At 41.1% G+C, this 21,982-nt stretch overlaps 1 protein-coding gene across 2 annotated transcripts in view; it reads right to left on the bottom strand.

The window, feature by feature from the left end:
* The window catches only part of DEUP1 (deuterosome assembly protein 1), a 112,276-nt gene extending 91,756 nt beyond the window's left edge, over nt 1–20,520 (bottom strand). For both annotated transcript variants that reach the window (XM_055416192.2, XM_055416191.2), the window contains exons 1-3: nt 20,354–20,520; nt 17,282–17,377; nt 6,928–7,062 (exon numbers count right to left, since the gene is read on the bottom strand). In XM_055416192.2, the coding sequence (XP_055272167.2) occupies nt 6,928–7,062; nt 17,282–17,377; nt 20,354–20,491 (369 nt within the window). In that variant the 5' untranslated portion in view covers nt 20,492–20,520. The remainder of the gene's footprint in view (nt 1–6,927; nt 7,063–17,281; nt 17,378–20,353) is intronic.
* Nucleotides 20,521–21,982: the final 1,462 nt, after the last annotated feature.

Raw genomic sequence — 21,982 nt, 5'->3', positions numbered from 1 at the left:
ATCTTTTAATTTCATGGCTGCAGTCAGCAACCGCAGTGATTTTGGAGCCCCCCAAAATAAAGTCAGCCACTGTTTCCACTGTTTCCCCATCTATTTTGGAGAAGGAAATGGCAACCCACTCCAGTATTCTTGCCTGGAGAATCCCATGTACGGAGGAGTCTGGTGGGCTATAGTCCACGGGGTCGCAAAGAGTCGGACATGACTGAGCGACTTCACTTTCACTTTCCCATCTATTTGCCATGAAGTGATGGGACCAGATGCCATGATCTTACTTTTCTGAATGTTGAGCTTTAAGTCAACTTTTTTACTCTCCTCTTTCACTTTCATCAACAGGCACTTTAGTTCTTCCTCACTTTCTGCCATAAGGGTAGTATCATCTGCATATCTGAGGTTATTGATATTTCTCCCAGCAATCTTGGTTCCAGCTTGTGTTCCTTCAGTCCAGCGTTTCGCATGATGTACTCTGCATATAAGTTAAATAAACAGGGTGACAATATACAGCCTTGATGTACTCCTTTTCCTATTTGGAACCAGTCTGTTGTTCCATGTCCAGTTCTAACTGTTGCTTCCTGACCTGCATACAGATTTCTCAAGAGGCAGGTCAGGTGGTCTGGTATTCCCATCTCTTTCAGAATTTTCCACAGTTTATTGTGATCCGCACAATCAAAGGTTTTGGCATAGTCAATAAAGCAGAAATAGATGTTTTTCTGGCACTCTCTTGCTTTTCCAATGATCCAGCGGATGTTGGCAATTTGATCTCTGGTTCCTCTGCCTTTTCTAAAACCAGCCAACATATGGAAACTCACGGTTCACGTATTGCTGAAGCCTGGTTTGGAGAATTTTAAGCATCAGTTCAGTTCAGTTCAGTCGCTCAGTCGTGTCCGACTCTTTGCGACCTCATGAATCACAGCACGCCAGGCCTCCCTGTCCATCACCAACTTCTGGAGTTCACTCAAACTCATGTCCATCGAGTCGGTGATGCCATCCAGCCATCTCATTCTCTGTCGTCCCCGTCTCCTCCCACCCCCAATCCCTCCCAGCATCAGACTCTTTTCCAGTGAGTCAACTCGTCTCATGAGGTGGCCAAAGTATTGCAGTTTCAGCTTTAGCATCAGTCCTTCCAATGAACACCCAGGATTGATCTCCTCTAGAATGGACTGGTTGGATCTCCTTGCAGTCCAAGGGACTCTCAAGAGTCTTCTCCAGCACCACAGTTCAAAAGCATCAATTCTTCGGCGATCAGCTTTCTTCACAGTCCAACTCTCACATCCATACATGACCACGGGAAAAACCATAGCCTTGACTAGACGGACCTTTTATGTGGAACCAATTGGGCTGAGCTGGGAAAGAAGCGACACTCAGTTCTTCACACTTTTGCTCAAGTTGTGTCTTCATGGAGAACGATTATCAGTTCACAGATTTACAAGACAAAAGGATGTGGCTTTGGGGACCCTGAAGAAAACTTCACAGCTTCGGGCTTCCTTGGTGGCTCAGCTGGTAACAAATCTGCCTGCATTGTGGGAGATGTGGGTTCAGTCCCTGGGTTGGGAAGATTCCCCTGGAGAAGGGAAAGGCTACCCACTCCAGGATTCTTGTCTGGAGAATTCCATGGACTGTATAGTCCACGGGGTTGCAGAGTCAGACACGACTAAGCAACTTCCACTTTGCCTCAGGTTGGCCATTGTATCTTCTCTTTCTGCCCAAGCTATAAGCAACTTAAGACTAAGTACTACAGATTTCATTACTTTTGTATTGTTCACAGTACATGACAAGGTGCCAGGCACCACTTACATTTCTTGAATGTACAAAGAAAAGCACAGTATTAGTATTTCCAGAAATGTAAACATTTCTCACTAAATTTTGCAAAGAAAATAACACGGCTGGAAACAAACACTATAGCTACTGAGTCCATGTGAGATATTACTGAATGTAGATACATGGCAGGAACATATTGATTTTTCCTGTCATCATTTCAGTAGTATTAAGTGTCTAGTGTCCAGCAGGTACCGTGGAAAGAGGAGGATTTAAAAATAATACATGTTTAAAAGAAACAAATTTTTGAAAGGAAAAAAAAAAAAAGGACTGAGGGCTTCCCAGGTGGCTCAGTGGTAAAGAATCTGCCTGCTAATGCAGGGGACCCCGGAGATGCGGGTTTGATCCCTGGGTCAGGAAGATTCCCTGGAGGAGGGTGCTGGCAACCTACTCCAGTAGTCTTGCCTGGATAATCCCATGGACAGAGGAGCCGGGAGGGCTACACAGAGTCAGACATGACTGAGCACACATGCACATAACAAAGTAGGGAAATGCACATGTAAACAAACGATTTTACAGTATTAGTGCAATAACAGTGCCACGTAAGTCATACAGATGACGCCACAGTTATCTCAGCCATCTCCAATAACACATCAAATTGGAAAATAGTTCATTTGAACTATTTGGAGAGATTGGTGGTGTTTCAAAGACGGGTGAAATGACTGGATTGGCTATGCAGGAAAATAAATAGACTAGAGAATGAAAGCTATATCTTGTTTAAAATGAGAATATGGTATTTCACATTTTCTACAGAGTAATGATTTTAAAGAATTTGGGGGGAAATCTTCATTTTATAAATCCACAAGCTGCCAAATAATCAGTGAGGGAAGACTTCACTACTAAATTAGTAGGCTTTTGTAGTAATTAAAAGTGACCTGAAATTGAGTGGTGGTAATAAAGTTGGCGGAGAAGGCAATGGCAAGCCACTCCAGTACTCTTGCCTAGAAAATCGCATGGACAGAGAAGCCTGGTGGGCTGCAGTCCATGGGGTCGCTCCTAGTCAGACACGACTGAGCGACTTCACTTTCACTTTTCACTTTCACACATTGGAGAAGGAAATGGCAACCCACGCCAGTGTTCTTGCCTGGAGAATCCCAGGGATGGCGGAGCCTAGTCGGCTGCCGTCTATGGGGTCGCACAGAGTCGGACACGACTGAAGCGACTTGGCAGCAGCAGCAGCAATAAAGTTGGAGAAATATAGATAGACCCTGTTTTAAATGTATAATAATACCCTGATAAGTAGACTATATTTATTAAGATACATGGAGACAGTTCATTTAAAGTAACTGACTTTGATTCTGACATTTGACAGTTTTAAATAAGGTATATGAAAACAGGGTCTTCAGAAATAGTGACAAATTTACAAAACTAGGCTCTAATTAAAAAAAGGTTAACATTTCAAATGAATACAAGGTGGATTATAAAAAATATTTAATTTAGGAAGGAGTTTTTGGAGTCAGAAGTCAAAATGTGGCTAAGGTTGACTTGCACAGTTCATATCTTGTGATGATATGATATGAACTGTGCAATAATACTAATAAATGCAATAATACTAATATATACACCCAACAACCTCAATCTTGAAAATACACATTTCCTAGCATGCTACAGGAGAAGGCAGGAACATCAGTCTCTCCCTTACAAATTCTACAACAGGTAGAAATGAGGCCAAGAATGAGGCCAAGCAAGGCTAAAATGTGTGTCATGAACATGTCAGCTGGTACTTATAGCAGTCCTGGCTTTCTTGGTCTTAGATGTATTGGTTTCAAGCACACACTATCCAGTAGTTTTGGGGTCACGCCGAGACTGAGAAAGAGACTGTGAAAATTTTGTAGACACTGGAGATGTCAGCCCAGGGTCCAGCTCTGGCGCGCCTCTACACTTGTCTAACCCTCCAGATTGAGTTCTCCGTGGCTAGAAACCTTTTCTGGGTCTTTAAGGTTGAGAGTGGATCAGAGGCATTAAAATCAGTTTACAGCAGAAGTTATGTTGTTAAATATATATTTTAATCCATCTAGTAACCAGTCCATTCTAAAGGAGATCAATCCTGGGTGTTCATTGGAAGGACTGATGCTAAAGCTGAAACTCCAATACTTTGGCCACCTCATGTGAAGAGTTGACTCACTGGAAAAGACTCTGATGCTGGGAGGGAATGGGGGCGGGAGGAGAAGGGGACGACAGAGAATGAGATGGCTGGATGGCATCACCGACTCGGACATGAGTTTGAGTGAACTCCGGGAGTTGGTGATGGACAGGGAGGCCCGGCGTGCTGTGATTCATGGGGTCGCAAAGCGTTGGACACGACTGAGTGACTGAACTGAACTAAATCTTAAGAGGTAGAATGAACATTTCTTTAGTGATTACTATAGGTCAGGGACTCTATGAACCTTCATTTGTAAGATAGTTTTAACTTTTTGTTATGAAAATTTTTGTACTTATACAAAAGCAGAGAGTAAAGCAAACTCCCATGTACCCTTCACCCAGTTTAACTCCTGTCAAATCAGTGCATCTGTATCTCATCTCTACCTTTTTCACTGGAGTATTTTAAGGCAACTTTCAGACCTCATGTGTTTCTACCCCAGATGCTTCAGAGAGCATCGAAACACACATGCACACACGTATTTTCCTCTTCCATAACCACAATGTCACTTATAAGATAATCTTAGCCCCCATTTATTGGTGAAAAATGTAATCTCCGTGAGGTCACCAGCTTGTCCAAAGGTCACGGGGCAAATAAGGGAGACAATCAGGCCCTATTTTAAGCTGTAAACTGTCACGTTTTTTCACTGGCGCATGCTGTTTCCCACTGTTCAATCACTGTATCAGTGTATTAAATGTTTGTCCCAAAGGAAAAACATGCTTAGATGTAGGCTAAAACTGGAACAATCCATCTCCTACACATTAATTTTTCAGCTGCCTCTAAACAAAAACAGGTACATGAAGTGTTTCCTTTATGATATAGATGAGACTGTATTTACATATTATGCTTAAAAATTTTGTATAAATACAAATATATCACATATTTGCTACTAATTTCCACTATAATTTCAGAGGTACATTTTACGTATTTAGATCTCTAAATGTAAAATGTGCACAAAGTACTTGATACTAATTTAAGGCTTTTTCTTTGTTTGAACCATTTTATGAATGTAGTTCTCCCACTAATCCCCATGAGAAGTCAATCAAATGAGTCAGTGATTTAACTGCATTTTCAGCGAAAGCCCATGTATAATACAATCTTTGGGCATTTTCTGCGAGACCAGAATATTCTAAAAATCAGTCTAGTTACATCACTGCAAGAGGCAGGAAGTTATACACAGTGCATTTTCCTAGAGGGTCATCCTTACTTAGTGGTAGTAATTTTATATTTTTAAAATGTATGTTCCTTACGTAGTACAATGTAAAATTTACAGGAATTTAAAAACTAAAACTAAACACTTCCAGCAAAATTCTTGCAATAGGCTGGTTTTAGGGCTGTGGTTCCAGGTTTTTTTTCCTGCACTGAAAAATATTTTGGAGGAAAATTTTGAGAAGGGCTGTTAACTGAAGAGTTAGATGACAAAGATGAAGTATAAAACAGGACAATGACAGGAGGAAGACAGATATAAGAGGCATTAGACACAGAAAAGAGGCAAATCTGGGCTGTAGGAGGAGTAAGAAAGGAACAGATCAAAGATTCCTAAGAGGTTTCTACCTGGGTGATTGGGACGCACAGTGAGTGAAGTCAAAGTCGCTCAGTCGTGTCTGACTCTGCGAACCCATGGAATTCTCCAGGCCTGAATACTGAAGTGGGTCGCTTTTCCCTTCTCCAGGGGATCTTCCCAACCCAGGGACTGAACCCAAGTCTCCTGCATTGCAGGTTGATTCTTTACCATCTGAGCCACCAGGGAGCCAAAGAATACTGGAGTGGGTAGCCTATCCCTTCTCCAGTGGATCTTCCTGACCCAGGAACTGAACTGGTGTCTCCTGCACTGCAAGCAGATTCTTTTCCAGCTGAGCTATCAGGGACATTTGTTGTTGTTGTTGTTGCTAAGTTGCTTCAGTCATGTCTGACTCTGTGCAACCCCATAGACGGCAGCCCACCACTTTGCCATCCCTGGGATTCTCCAGGCAAGAACACTGGAGTGGATTGCCATTTCCTTCTCAGTGCATGAAAGTGAAAAATAAAAATGAAGTCGCTCAGTCGTGTCCGACTCTTCGCGACCCCATGGACTGCAGCCTACCAGGCTCCTCCATCCATGGGATTTTCCAGGCAAGAGTACTGGAGTGGGTTGCCATTGCCTTCTCTGATCAGGGACATAGGGAGCCATTAACTATGAACAAAGCAGAAGAAACTGAAATCATTGGCTGGCTGTGGGCAGAAACCATTGTTTAGGCCGTGAGAATGGTGGGGGAAAAAAACCTGAGTGAGAGAACATGATGGGGTCAACTGGAGGTCAATTAGAAAACAATAATTGAGCCACAGTGGGAATTTAGCTAATGTTAGAAAAGGAACTCACAGTAGACTCTATCTGCTGTTACGTGGCCAGTAGCAGGAATGCACAAGGGCACAGAGAAGAAAAATAGCTTATTTATTTTTTCCAAGGTTGGAAAGTTAAGGGGATTGAAATAAGTGTTTCTATGACATGGTTAACCTTTTTAGGGACTGAGATTTTAGGAGTTCTGGGTGACCCAGGGTCACTATATTGGAGTGAAACTACCTCTTTAAAGATCCTGAAACTTCAAGCTCTGTTCTGAAAATTGCTATGAGGCTTCATCGGGACTTAAGTACCTAACAGTTAAATAGCCATTAAAAGATTTATTAGACACTCACTTTAACTGACCCCAGGGATGTCCTTCAATTTCACTCAACATCTGCAGTTTCTTTGAACATTTTTTTGCTCTCCAAAGTGCTGATATGTACAAAAGATGGATAAATCAAAGTGATGTTTTAATTCACTAAGTGCCTGAAGGAAGGTGCACTAAGAAACTGTCTTCAATGGGAAGCAGGTTTCTAATGGTGCTTTGTTACCACAACGGGACACGCCACTGTGCATTCTGGAGACAAATAGCCCTCAACAACAACAAAAACCAATCTTAATACACACAGGGATAAACTAAGACAATACAGCTTACCTCTAATTTCTGGTTCAAACTGTTCAGTTCAAACGGCATTTCTTCTTTGAGGTGTGGTACTTCTTTTCGTCGAAATTTACTTTGTTTCATCTGGTGTAATCTCAGTTTTTCAAAGCTATTAGTTAGTTTGGAAAACTGTAAATAATAGAGAATGCTAACATTTTACTACTGGTTATTTTTAAATTGATTTCATGATAGTTCTCATGCATACCTCTTTCAAAATTTAGGTCATGATTAGGAAATGCAGTAAAGCCTAAATGTTCCAAGTAGTGAATATAGAACCAGTTATTAAAACTAAATTGTTGAAGCTGAACACAATTCAGCTTTCAAGTAAATCTGGAATTTCATTTACTGCACAGTTTAACAACAATTCACTTGATAAAATGTTTTGTTCAGTTTTATCTCAACCGTATATAGAAAAGCTCACAATTTAAAACAACCAAGTTTTTTTTTCTTACTTTTATTTAGTGCCATCTTGTGTTGACAATTTTAATTTCAATAACTCAATCTATAAAATGACCAACTTACACTTCTTTTAAGGAAATGGAGGACTTAACAGAAAAAATACAAACACACTTATGTCGATGTAAGTTTAAATAAAATTAAATATAAAGTTTTGGAGAAGGAAATGGCAACCCACTCCAGTATTCTTGCCTGGAGAATCCCATGGACAGAGGAGCCTGGTGGGCTGCAGTCCATGGGGTCGCAAAGAGTCGGGCACGACTGAGTGACTATCAGACAGACAGAAATATAAAGTTTGATATAATCTTTCTCTTATCTGTAATTCTTGTTATAACTTAGACTGTAATTTTTTTTTTCTTGTTCTACCTTCAAATAATAGATTAAAAGCAGCATGGTCTATCAACATCTGTTAGGAAATTTCTAAACTGTTTACAAAATTTGTTTTTCTTTTTCTTTTGAAATAATTACAGATTCACAAGAAGCTGCAAAGATATTACAGAGAGATTCTGGGTTCTCTCCACCCAGTTTCCCCCAATGCTGCTGCTGCTAAGTCACTTCAGTCGTGTCCGACTCTGTGTGACCCCACAGACGGAAGCCCACCAGGCTCCCCCGTCCCTGGGATTCTCCAGGCAAGAACACTGGAGTGGGTTGCCATTTCCTTCTCCAATGTGTGAAAGTGAAAAGTGAAAGTGAAGTCGCTCAGTCGTGTCCGACCCTTAGCGACCCCACGGACTGCAGCCTACCAGGCTCCTCCATCAATGGGATTTTCTAGGCAAGAGAACTGGAGTGGCTTGCCATTTCCTTCTCCGAGTTTCCCCCAATATTTACATCTTATTGAATTTTGTACAGTATCAAACTCAGGAAATTTATATCAGTACAATATGTGATCAATGTATCAATAGTTCACTCCTTTTTATTGCTCAGTATTAAACCATGGTACAGATGTAACCACAGTTTGTTTAACCATTCACATATTGAGATATTTTTGGTTGTTTCCAGTTTTTTACTATTACAAAGAAAGCTATGAACAACTGTGTCTATTTTATATCTGACAGTAATGTAGTCATTTCTGCTTCCTTTTTCTTTCTCACATAGTTTTTACAATTGAGATATAATGCACCTGCCACAAAATTTAGAGTATTACTCCACTGGTTTTTAGGATATTCAGTTGGGTAACCATCACACTATCTAATTTCAAAACACTTTCATCATCTCCAAAAGAAACTGTATTAACAGTGACTACACGTTTCCTCCTTCCTCCAGGCCCTAGCAACAACAAATTTCTGTTTCTAATCAGAATTCGAATCTCTAATTCTAATCAGAATTTACCTATTCTGATCATTTCATATTAATGGAATCATACAATAAGCAGTCTTCCGTGTCTGGTTTCTTTCACTCAGTATAATGCTTTTAAGGTTCATCCACGTTGTAGCTTGGGTCAATATTTCATTCCTTTCAATGGCTGAATAATACTTCATTGCATGGATATACCATGTTTTGCTTATTCATTCATCAATTCATGGACATGTGGATTGTTTCCACTTTTTCAATATTATGGCGAAATGCTGCTATGAACATTTGTGGAGGAGATTTTGTGTGGATGTAGGTTTTTATTTCTCTTGGTTATATACACCTAGGAGTAGAATAGCTGAAACTGGGAACTGAAATGTAGAAACTGTAAGTTTACCTTTTTAATGAACTGCCAAACAGTTTTCCAAAGTGGCTGTACCATTTTCCCCTTTTCAGTGATAATGTATAGGGCCCCAATTTCTCCATATCCTTAGCAATGCTTGCTTTTATCTATCATTTGATTATAGGAATTAGCAGGTGTGAAGGGACATCTCATTATGGTTTTGATTTGCATTTCCCTAGATCTAATAGATAGAGTGCCTGATGAACTATGGACGGAGGTTCGTGACATTGCACAAGAGACAGGGATCAAGACCATCTCCATGAAAAAGAAATGCAAAGAAGCAAAATGGCTGTCTGCGGAGGCCTTACAAATAGCTGTGAAAAGAAGAGAAGCGAAAAGCAAAGGTGAAAAGGAAAGATATTCCTATTTGAATGCAGAGTTCCAAAGAATAGCAAGGAGAGATAAGAAAGCCTTCCTCAGCGATCAATGCAAAGAAATAGAGGAAAACAACAGAATAGGAAAGACAAGAGATCTCTTCAAGAAAATTAGAGATACCAAGGGAACATTTCATGCAAAGATGGGCTCAATAAAGGACAGAAATGGTATGGACCTAATAGAAGCAGAAGATATTAAGAAGAGGTGGCAAGAATACACAGAAGAACTGTACAAAAAAGATCTTCACGAACAAGATAATCACAATGGTGTGATCACTCATCTAGAGCCAGACATCTTGGAATGTGAAGTCAAGTGGGCCTTAGAAAGCATCACTACGAACAAAGCTAGTGGAGGTGATGGAATTCCAGTTGAGCTATTTCAAATCCTGAAAGATGATGCTGTGAAAGTGCTGCACTCAATATGTCAGCAAATTGGGAAAACTCAGCAGTGGCCACAGGACTGGAAAAGGTCAGTTTTCATTCCAATCCCAAAGAAAGGCAATGCCAAAGAATGCTCAAACTACCACACAATTGCACTCATCTCACACGCTAGTAAAGTCATGCTCAAAATTTTCCAAGCCAGGCTTCAGCAATATGTGAACCATGAACTTCCAGATGTTCGAGCTGGATTTAGAAAAGGCAGAGGCACCAGAGATCAAATTGCCAACATCCACTGGATCATGGAAAAAGCAAGAGAGTGCCAGAAAAACATCTATTACTGCTTTATTGACTATGCCAAAGCCTTTGACTGTGTGGATCACAATAAACTGTGGAAAATTCTGAAAGAGATGGGAATACCAGACCACCTGACCTGCCTCTTGAGAAACCTGTATGCAGGTCAGGAAGCAACAGTTAGAACTGGACATGGAACAACAGACTGGTTCCAAATAGGAAAAGGAGTACGTCAAGGTTGTGTATAGTCACCCTGCTTATTTAACTTATATGCAGAGTACATCATGAGGAATGCTGGGCTTGAAGAAGCACAAGCTGGAACCAAGATTGCTGGGAGAAATATCAATAACCTCAGATATGCAGATGACACCACCCTTATGGCAGAAAGTGAAGAGGAACTAAAAAGCTTCTTGATGAAGTTGAAAGAGGAGAGTGAAAAGGTTGGCTTGAAGCTCAACATTCAGAAAACAAAGATCATGGCATCTGGTCCCATCACTTCATGGGAAATAGATGGGAAAACAGTGGAAACAGTGACAGACTTTTTTTGGGGGGGCTCCAAAATCAGTGCAGATGCTGATTGCAGTCATGAAATTAAAAGAAGCTTACTCCTTGAAAGGAAAGTTATGACCAACCTAGATAGCATATTAAAAAGCAGAGATATTACTTTGCCAACAAAGGTCCATCTAGCCAAGGCTATGGTTTTTCGTGTGGTCATGTATGGATGTGAGAGTTGGACTGTGAAGAAAGCTGATCGCCGAAGAATTGATGCTTTTGAACTGTGGTGCTGGAGAAGACTCTTGAGAGTCCCTTGGACTGCGAGAAGATCCAACCAGTCCATTCTAAAGGAGATCAATCCTGGGTGTTCATTGGAAGGACTGATGCTAAAGCTGAAACTCCAATACTTTGGCCACCTCATGCGACGAGTTGACTCACTGGAAAAGAGTCTGATGCTGGGAGGGATTGGGGGTGGGAGGAGAAGGGTACAACAGAGGATGAGATGGCTGGATGGCATCACTGACTCGATGGACATGAGTTTGAGTGAACTCCGGGAGTTGGTGATGGACAGGGAGGCCTGGCGTGCTGTGATTCACGGGGTCGCAAAGAGTCGGACACGACTGAGCGACTGAACTGAACTGAACGACTTATGACATTGGGCACTTTTTCACATGCTTATTTGGCCATTTATATATCTCCTTTGGAGAAATGCCTATTTATATCTATGCCCATTTTAAAATTTGGTCATTTGTCTTTTTACTATTGACTACTCAGAGTTTTTTTTAATTCTGGATATGAGTACCTTATTAAATATGTGATTTTCAAATGTTTTCTCCCACTTTGTGAGCTTTTTGTTGTTGTTGTAGTTTTTTTTGGTGTGTTTTGAAGCACAATGGTTGTTAACATTTTGATGAAATCATTTATCTAATTTTTCTTGCACTTTTAGTACCAAATCTAAGAAACTGTTCCTAATCCAAAACCATCAGGATTTACTCCTATGTTTTCTTCTAAGAGTTTTTCAGATCTAGTTTTTACATTTAGGTCTTTGATTCATTTTGTGTTATTTTTTGTCTATGGTTTAGGTAAGGGTCCAGTCTAGCTTTTTTTCGTGTGGATATCCAATTGTCTTGTTTTGTTGAAAAGACTATTCCTTTTCCACTGAATTATTTTTGTACCACTTCTGCTTTCTTTAGATTAGTCTTTGCAGGGTACATTTTTTCTATTTTTTTACTTTCAACATACATAAGTAGTTATATTTGAAGTGACTTTCTGCAACAAAGCATACAGATGAGTCATATATTTTTTATTTACTCTGCAAATCTCTTTTAACTAGTATATTTAGACCATTTTCATTTAATGTAATTATTGTTATATTAGCGTTTAAGACTGACTTTGTTTCATGCTTGTTGCCTAGTTTTTGGTTTATCTGTTTTAGCTTTCCTATCTTCCTCTGGGTTCTTTGAACATTTTTTAGAATGTCATTTTGATGTATCTATAGTACTTTTAAATGTATTTATTTGTTTAGCTTTTTTAGTTATTGCTCTAGGTATAATATTATACATATAGAGTTTATTATAGTCTACTGGTGTTGACATTTTACCAGTTCAAGTGAAGTTTAGAATCTTAGTTCTTTTTGCCATGATCCATTTCTGACATTATTATCTTAATTATTTTCTCAGTATACATTAAGAACCACTTTAACTATTATTATAATTTTTGCTTCAGTTGTAAAAAATTTAGAAAACTCAAGAGAAGTAAAATCTACTGCATTTATCCATGCTATCACTTTTCCAATTTTTGTTATCATTTCCTTTTTACCAAGGAGAAATTCCTTTAGCTATTCTTCTAGGGTAGATCTATTGATAACAAAACCTCTTTGTTGTTGCCCAGTTGCTAAGTCATATCCGACTCTGCGACTCCATGAACTGCAGCACACCAGGCTTCCCTGTCCTTCACTATCTCGTTGAGTTTGTTCAAACTCATGTCCATTGAGTCAGTGATGTCATCCAACCATCTCATCCTCTGTTGACCCCTTCTCCTCTCGCCCTTAATCCTCCCCAGCATCAGCGTCTTCTCCAATGAATCAGCTCTTTGCATCAGGTGGTCAAAGTATTGGAGCTTCAGCTGCAGTATCAGTCCTTCCAATGAATCTGTTCTGTTCTGTTCAGTCGCTCAGTTGTGTCCGACTCTTTGCGACCCCGTGGACTGTAGCCTACCAGTCTTCTCCATCCATGGGATTCTCCAGGCAAGAATACTGGAGTGGGTTACCATTTCCTTCTCCAGAGGATCTTCCCGACCCAGGGATCGAACCCGGGTCTCCCGCACTGGGGGCAGACGCATTAACCCCTGAGCCACCAGGGAATTATCCCTTCCAATGAATATTCAGGGAATTTCCTTTAGGATGGACTGGTTGGATCTCCTTGCAGTCCAAGGGACTCACAAGAGTCTTCTCCAACACCACAGTTCAAAAGCATCAATTCTTCAGCACTCAGCATTCTTTGTAGTCCAAATTTCACATCCATACATGAGCACTGAAAAAACCATAGCCTTGACTAGACGGACCTTTGCTGGTAAAGTACTGTTTCTGCTTTTCAATATGCTGTCGAGATTGTCTTTGTTGTTTTTTAATATGCTGTTCAGATTGGGTAATTTCTATCGTGCTATGTTCAAGTTCACTCATTGTGTGTCTTCTGTCCTCTCTATTCTGCTTTTGAATCCATCTATTGAATTTTTTAGTTTGGTTATTGTATTTATAAGTTATACAATTTCTAGCTGCTTGTTCTTTATAGTTTTCTTTGCTAAAACATTCTAATTTAATTTGTTTCAAGCATGTTTATAATGGGTCATTGAAGCATTTTTATAGCAGCTGCTTTAAACTCCTTGTCAGATAATTCTAACATCTGTATCAACTCAGTGTTGGTGGCTCTTAATTGACTTTTCTCATTCAAGTTGAGATCTTCCTTGTTTTTGCTACGATGAGTGATTTTTTAAAAATTGAAACCATTCTGGGGTATTGTGATGTGACTCCAGAGTTCATAGAAATCCTGTGTTTTAGCAGTCCTCTTCTGACAATGTTCCAGCAGGGAAACATGGAACGGCGCCTCATTACTGCCTTGTGGTAGTGAAAGTCCAGGTCTTAACTTGGCCTAAGCTGGTAACCGGGAGGAGGTCGGTGTTACTCGTTACTGCTGAGTGGGAGTGGGAGCTCAGGATCTGCACATCTTTCACTGGCACTGCGTTGACCAAAGGGGCACAGATGCTGCGTGCCTGCTTCTCGCACGGCCTTCAGTGGTACTGTGGTGAGGGAAGGAGCCCTGTTACCACAGACGCAGTGAATGTCCAGACCCTCGTTAGGCTTCCCCTGACACCACTGCAGAGAGAAGGGTGCCACGCCACCAGCAGAGGTGCAGAGAAGCCCAGGTTCTGCTACGGTGGCCCTGACACCACGGACTGCGTTTCCACTGTCTGCTCCGACTCCCCTGAGGCTGTGGCCTGGACCACCTCATTACAGAAGGCGAGGGCGGAGCTGGGGCTATCTACTCGGTCTCTGCTGGTGAAGTGGGTTTGCAGCTGTAGTCTTTTTCTGCGCCCTTCGGCTAGAGTCAAGCAGTTATTATCAAAAAGCCTTTAATCTTGGTAGGCTGTCTTTCTTTGGGTCTTTCAGTTGCAAGGAAGAGGCTTTCTTCCTCTTTTGGTTGGTTTGTGCCCACTGGAGAGTCAGGCCTGCTGGAGTCTCTGTTATCCAGTCTATGATATGAGAGGCAGAAACAAACTCCAGGAACTCAACACCATGTTTTGCCTTGGGTCCCAAGATCCTAGCTGGTCTGTCTTTCCTCTCCACTTCTCAGTCTTATGTTGTTTTATAAATAATGTCTAGGATTTCTAGTTGCATTTAGCAGGAGGAATAGGGGAAAGTACATTAACTCCACCTTTCCAGAAGAATAAATCTCAAATGCATATAATATATACATATATAAATTATAGTCTTATAATTTTATAAGGAAAAGAAAACACACCATTTTAAAAAAGGAAGCAATTTCGAAAGAAAGTTTTGTCAGAGTTTTTTTAAGGCAGAATGTGGTAAAACGTATCCTTAAAGTATTTTAGGAAAATAAGGTTGTGAAGAGAATAAATAAAAGAAGAATATCAAAGAAGGAAGCAGTAAACTAGCAGCAACAAAAGCACGATTGTCACAAGGTATCATTTTCTGGTTAGAAAAAATGACATATTACTAGCTATTATGCAAACTGAGGCAAACACACAGTACTTTTTTCTTTTACCCTTCTTTCCTCTTCCTTCTCTTCTCTTCCTTCTCTTCTGCTTTCCCTCCCTCTCTCCCTTCCTTTTAGCCAGAGAAGAAAAGAAATGTAGAAAACTGCACTGGAAGCTGCTGGCTGTTCGCCCAACAACGGTGTCGTGTTTGCAAAGTGTGTTCTGCCAAACATCTCTTTATGGTGTTTACACTGTAGCTGTGCAACAGCGTTTGCTGGCTTTAGTTTAAAAAACAAAAGGGTTCCGTGGTCAAATACGTTTGAAAAGTGGTGGATTAAAAAGGCTAGATGGATGTTTGTAGAGCAGGGCTTCTCCCAGCCTGTAACATGCTCCTGTGTACCGCAAATGCCCAGCAATAAATGTCCAGGAGTGAACAGCGCTTCCTGAGCCCTCAGTGTTGGTGTACACAACACATTTTTGTGAAAACTGCTGTAAATAGAGCTGTTGGCTAGCTGGCAGCCAAGTGATAAAACAGAGCTGCAAAGCATCAGATGGTAAGGGTTCATATAGTAAATGACCCTTACTTATTTCACATAGTAAATGACAGTCTCAGTAAACAAGCCCAAAACTTTTAAACAATAGACATGGAAAAAAAACAAAACAAAACAGAAATTAAAGATTTGGTGACTGAACTGCTGCTGCTACTGCTGCTAAGTCGCTTTAGTCGTGTACGACTCTGTGCGACCCCATAGACGGAAGCCCACCAGGCTCCCCTGTCCCTGGGATTCTCCAGGCAAGAAAGCTGGAGTGGGTTGCCATTTCCTTCTCCAATGCATGAAAGTGAAAAGTGAAAATGAAGTCGCTCAGTCATGTCTGACTCTTCGCGACCCCATGGACTGCACCCCACCAGGCTCCTCCGCCCATGGGATTTTCCAGGCAAGAGTACTGGAGTGGGTTGCCATTGCCTTCTCCGTGACTGAACTAGTTAAATGTAATTTAGAGATGGTACTTAACTTGTATCTAGATCTCTGTGTTTTTTTCAGACTTATTCTAGATCATGTTCTCTTTGTTTACACTGAATTATTATAGTGATTAAATATTTATGTTGCTATATTAGAGCTTCATCTTTATATTAATAGAAAAAACAAGGTTGTTTGACTTAAGTGTTAAATGCTTCGAATCTTAGCTAAGAAAATAAGCATATATAGTTTCATAATTCAAGTTACCATCTAGCAGCAGCTATTTAAATTGAAGGCAAAATATCTAGATAGACTTAAGAGCTAGTCTTGTAAGATCATATCCGTTAAGTGCATCAAATGCTTCATAGTCCTATTGTAATGGCTGATCACTTCCTTAAATAAGGTATGTTAGGAGGAGCTTTAACTACTTTGGGCTCCCTTAACCACATTCAGTTCAGTTCAGTTCAGTTCAGTCGCTCAGTCGTGTCCGACTCTCCGCTAACCACATTACCATTTGTGAAATCCCTGCACTTCAATAAGAGTTGGTTATAAAGTAAAATTCATAATCAAACCATTTTCCCCATTGATTAATTTACTAAGTGAAGCAAGGATGTAGTTAGTACCTAGTAGACCTGAGATGCTCAGATGCTTATTGCCCTGCGTGTCATCTGTGTGAAGAAAGAGACTTTTTGTTTGCCAGCACAGTAGGGAGTATGACATAGGGATAAATCATAAAGAAATCCCTCCCACCATATAAGCAGAAGCCCTCTCATTTATGAAACACCTATGCGTAACAAACCAATAAAGATCAGTTTTGTTCTTTCAACGATCTATTTTATAATAGTGAAAGTCGCTCAGTCATGTTCAACTCTTTACAGCCCATGGACTGTGTATCCTGCCAGGCTTCTCTCTCCATGGAATTCTTCAGGCAAGAATACTGGAGTGGGTTGCCCTTTCCTACTGCACGGGATCTTCCTGACCTCCATATTTTAAACTGCCACAGAAGAAAGGACACCCCTATTAGGAAGCAGTGACTAATATGATATTTTGTTGTTGTTTTTCACATAGCTAATTATCATAATATAATCAGCTGCTGCTGCTAAGTCGCCTCAGTCGTGTCCAACTCTGTGTGACCCCATAGACGGCAGCCCACCAGGCTTCGCCATCCCTGGGATTCTCCAGGCAAGAACACTGGAGTGGGTTGCCATTTCCTTCTCCAATGTGTGAAAGTGAAAAGTGAAAGTGATTAATAGAAAACCATTAGTCTAGCACTGTGTTATCAGAGGGATAGAGAGCTTACAATCTAATACAACAGACGAAAACAATACTCGGAAAACAATGAAAGACAGGGCCGAACATACAACCTGCACTTAAAATACAACAACTTTTGCCTATATTAAAATAATTAATTTTAGCAAAATTAACACAATTTTATAGGTCAAAACATGTATCAAAACATGATACTAAATTGTAATAAGTTTCCTTACTTGAACTTTCAGGGTTTGTAGCTGTCCTTCGTAATTTTGAGTCATTGCTAAGTTACATTTTTCCAAACTGTCCAACTTCTGTCGAAGTAACCCCATCTGCATTAACAATAAAATTTAATTTTAATTTTTCTAAACTTTGCTGACAAATCAGAAAATGTACAAAAGAGGAGTACAATTCAAATAAAACCACTATACCAAACCAAGAGTAAATATTTGTAGTGTGCTTCTTAGAATCAGTTCAGTTCAGTAGCTCAGTCGTGTCCGACTCTTTGTGACCCCATGAATCACAGCATGCCAGGCCTCCCTGTCCATCACCAACTCCTGGAGTTCACTCAAACTCATGTCCATCGAGTCGGTGATGCCATCCAGCCATCTCATTCTCTGTCGTCCCCTTCTCCTCCTGCCCCCAATCCCTCCCAGCATCAGAGTCTTTTCCAATGAGTCAACTCTTTTCATGAGGTGGCCAAAGTATTGCAGTTTCAGCTTTAGCATCAGTCCTTCCAATGAACACCCAGGACTGATCTCCTTTAGAATGGACTGGTTGGATCTCCTTGTAGTCCCAGGGACTCTCAAGAATCTTCTCCAATACCACAGTTCAAAAGCATCAATTCTTCGGCACTCAGCTTTCTTCACTGTCCAGATCTCACATCCATACATGACCACTGGAAAAACCACAGCCTTGACTAGATGGACCTTTATTGGCAAAGTAATATCTCTGCTTTTTAATATGCTATCTAGGTTGGTCATAACTTTCCTTCCAAGGAGTAAGCATCTTTTAATTTCATGGCTGCAATCAGCATCTGCAGTGATTTTGGAGCCCAGAAAAATAAAGTCTGACACTGCTTCTCGATCTATTTGCCATGAAGTGATGGGACCAGATGCCATACTTTTCTGAATGTTAAGCTTTAAGCCAACTTTTTCACTCTCCTCTTTCAACTTCATCAAGAGGCTTTTTAGTTCCTCTTCACTTTCTGCCATAAGGGTGGTGTCATCTGCATATCTGAGGTTGTTGATATTTCTCCTGGCAATCTTGATTCCAGCTTGTGCTTCATCCAGCCCAGCGTTTCTCATGATGTACTCTGCATATAAGTTAAATAAGCAAGGTGACAATACACAGCCTTGACGTACTCCTTTTCCTATTTGGAACCAGTCTGTTGTTCCATGTCCAGTTCTAACTGTTGCTTCCTGACCTGCATACAGGTTTCTCAAGAGGCAGGTCAGGTGGTCTGGTATTCCCATCTCTTTCAGAATTTTCCACAGTTTATTGTGATCCACCCAGATTCTTAAAATAGTCATTAATAATTAAATTCACAAAGACCAGATGTTGTTAGGGGCTATTCCACTGGGTACACATTAGGACAGTATGGTATGGATGTTGAGCCTTCTCACTGGCACATTAAAGCAAGATTTAAAATTTACTTCACATTGTCTTTTTGGGAGACTTATGTCATCACTCTTGGGGCAGAATCCCTGCCAACACATTTCAGCCTTTATTTCAGGCTCTGCTGCCTTCAACAGGAGCTCTGTTTTAGTGGTGTTATGGAATAATTGTTGCCTTTTTATTTTTTTAATAAAAACTAACAAATTGAAAAGAAAAATAGGACTTCCCTGGTGGTGCGGTGGGTAAGAATCCACCAGCCAATGCAGGGAACAAGGGCTGGACTCCTGGTCTGGAAAAGTTCCACGTGCTACAAAGCAACTAAACCCCTGTGCCACAACTACTGAGCCCATGCTCGAGGCCCCGGGCTCTGCAACTGCAGAGCCTCATGCTGCAGTTACTGAAGCCCGTGGGCCTAGGGGCTGTGCCCTGCAACAGGAGCAGACACCGCAACGAGAAGCCGGTGCAACCAAGAGTAGCCCCTGCTCACCACAGCTAGAAAAAGCCCAGGAGCAGCAAAGAAGACCCAGCAGAGTGAAAAAGAAAAAAGGAAAAAATGTCTAGGAGTGCAGAGGGATTTGACTGACAGAATTTGCCTGCTTAAATAGCACGTGAGGCTTCTTTTTGCACATCTGGGTTGTGACAGGACCAAGAGTCAGAAAGTAGTCCCTTGCATGTGCAATCTCATGACCTGCCTCTACTGATATCTATGTTAACTGGGCCAACCAACAACATAGTTAACCAAGACAAAACTTAAGTTCCATTGAGTCTAGCAGAGGTAGAAAACAGCTGCAGAACAAGTTGACTGTTGACATTTTAGTTATTAGCATACGATCAGTAAACCTGTCTTATGCCTTGTCCCAAAGAAAATTCACAGACATGAAGTCCCCGTCAGGTGAAGCATATGACTTTGCTGAACTCCACAGCAGGCCCGAGAGCACTCAGACGTCCCTCTAGCTTCACCAGCTTGGCCGCAAGCAGCCTCCCCAGGCCCAGGATGCTCCTCCTAAGTGGTGCACATGCTCAGTCACTCAGTCAGGTCTGACTCTTTGCAACTCTATGTAGCCCACCAGGCTCCCCTGTCCATGGGATTCTCCAGGCAAGAATACTGGAGTGGGTTGCCATTTTCTATTCCAGGGGATCCTCCCAACCCAGGGATCAAACCTGCGTCTCTCGTGTCTCTTGCACTGGCAGGCAGATTCTGTATCACTGAGCTGTGTGGGCGCCCAGGCCTTACCCCCTTCACCAAACTCTCTTCTCTCTTGACCTCCAATCAAGGCTTTATCTTTCACTTCTTTTAGGAAAGACTTTTCTAGCAGACGAGAAAAGGCAAATGCTCCTGAAGTCTGCCTGCTCCAAAGGCACAGCTCTGATGGCTACTGTTTCTGTAGCAGCGAAAGCACTGACATCCTTGCTTGAAAACAGTATTTCACATGCATGTCAAACGGTTCCTTTCCTAGATGGCATCGACTGGACTCCGTCTGCATCGGCAGATTACTATAGGTTTAGGCTCTGCTTGACACTTACGTGATAGAACACATACATTTAGCCCATTATGACAGAATTTCAGGGAGTTTCAAGCTATTGTGGATGCCTATACAAAGTATACATAATGAAAAAGACATTCTGATGGAACTAGCACTATTTATAACAGCCTGAGGAATGAACAATTTATTAACACAGCTATGCAGTACCTCTTGACCTTTCTGTTCCAGACACGTCTGTGCATTTGCCAACTCTTGATCCCGAAGATCTAATCGTGTCTCCAGAGCCCGCATCTTCCTTTCCCAATCCAATTTTTTGTTGTTTACCATGATGTCAATTTGTTCCATTAATTCCTGAAGCTCAGCCTCACAAGGAGAAGCTCTGCCAATTGCAGAAGAGTGAAATACATTTAAAAAGACTGAAATGTGAGAACAAGAAAACTTACAATTTTGCTTTGACTATCTTGATCATTATTTTCTCAAAATTTTCAGTTATTTAAATAGGAAGAATTCTGAAAACTAGAGGCTATCATTTTAAATTAAAACTAAAAGCTAATTTGAGAGCTAACAGAGTATATACTTTTCAGTGGCATTTTAACAAGTACAGCTGTGCCATACTATAATGCAATATATTGATAAAGTTAATTTATTGATACAGTTACAATCTGCATTTCTCTTCGTATGTATCATGTGGATTACATCAGAAATAAGGCCACAGTAAATAAAGTTAATTTAAAAGTAATAAATTTTAGAGAGGGCTAATTCGAGGAAAATTCTAATTATAACAAATAATCCCAGGGACTTCGCTCGTGGTCCAGGGGTTAAGAGTCCATCTTGCAATGCAGAGGATGTGAGTTTGATCCCTGGTCTGGGAACTAACAAACATCTCACATACAGCAGGGCTACTAAGCCCATGCATCACATCTACTTAGACCCCATGCTGTAACCAAGGCCTAATGCAGCTAAAAACAAACAAATACATAAATATTTAAAAAATAATTCCATCTTCTGACATGTAAACATACATATGCCTATGGGCTTATCATAACCTGAGGAGGTTTGAGGGCAGGCTAACCGGGGCTTCACAGGGCCTGCCACGGGCAGAGGAACAGACCCAGGCAAGGTAGGACCAGGTTCACAGGTACCTGGGCGACTGCTGCTCCTTCAGGACAGAAGCTTGATGCTATCTGGCCGGTGGTGTCTGCTGGAAGAAAGCTGATTGCACAGATGTGGGCAGAGTAACGTAAGATTTTAGACAGTGCAGATATTATTAGTCAGAAAAGTAGGAATAGTTGGTCCTAGGAAGGTCTACGGTGTTTGAAACGGGACCCTTTGCGCGAACTAGCATTACGGAGGCTGAGAGTTGCTGAGGTTGTGAACGCTCCCGGCGCAGGGTTCTCCTTCAGAGAAGCCGCAGCACTCCCCAAGGACCTGGTGTCAGTTCACTATTCAGTCCTGATAAGCAGGTAGACATCGAGGTCTCAGGCTTTAGCTTACGGCTCGCACAAACGTCAAGGTTAGAGAAGCAAGTTGCTTCAGTATCCATCTGTTCAGTGGTGATGGGGCTTCTGATGTATTTGTGTAGCTGGGAGGAAGGCAGGAGAGGTAAGTGTAAAATGACACCATTTCCTCCATCTAGTTTCACTGAATGAGAATTTTAGGGCTAATTAAGGATCATTTAGCATTTAAAAAAAACTGAAGCCCAGACCCATCGAGGTCACACACTAATTAATGGAAGAGCCAGAACTAGATTCTAGACAGCTGCTTCTAAATTAAGTGCCTTCCTGTATCCACAGCAAAAGATGGTGTTTTTCTTCTTCCCCTCTCTGTTTAGTTATG

This window comes from Moschus berezovskii, chromosome 25 (genome assembly GCF_049115385.1).
Source record: "Moschus berezovskii isolate FMDL1 chromosome 25, NW_MosBer_1.0, whole genome shotgun sequence".
NCBI lineage: Eukaryota > Metazoa > Chordata > Mammalia > Artiodactyla > Moschidae > Moschus > Moschus berezovskii.
This window is presented reverse-complemented; position numbering and strand designations above follow the sequence as displayed.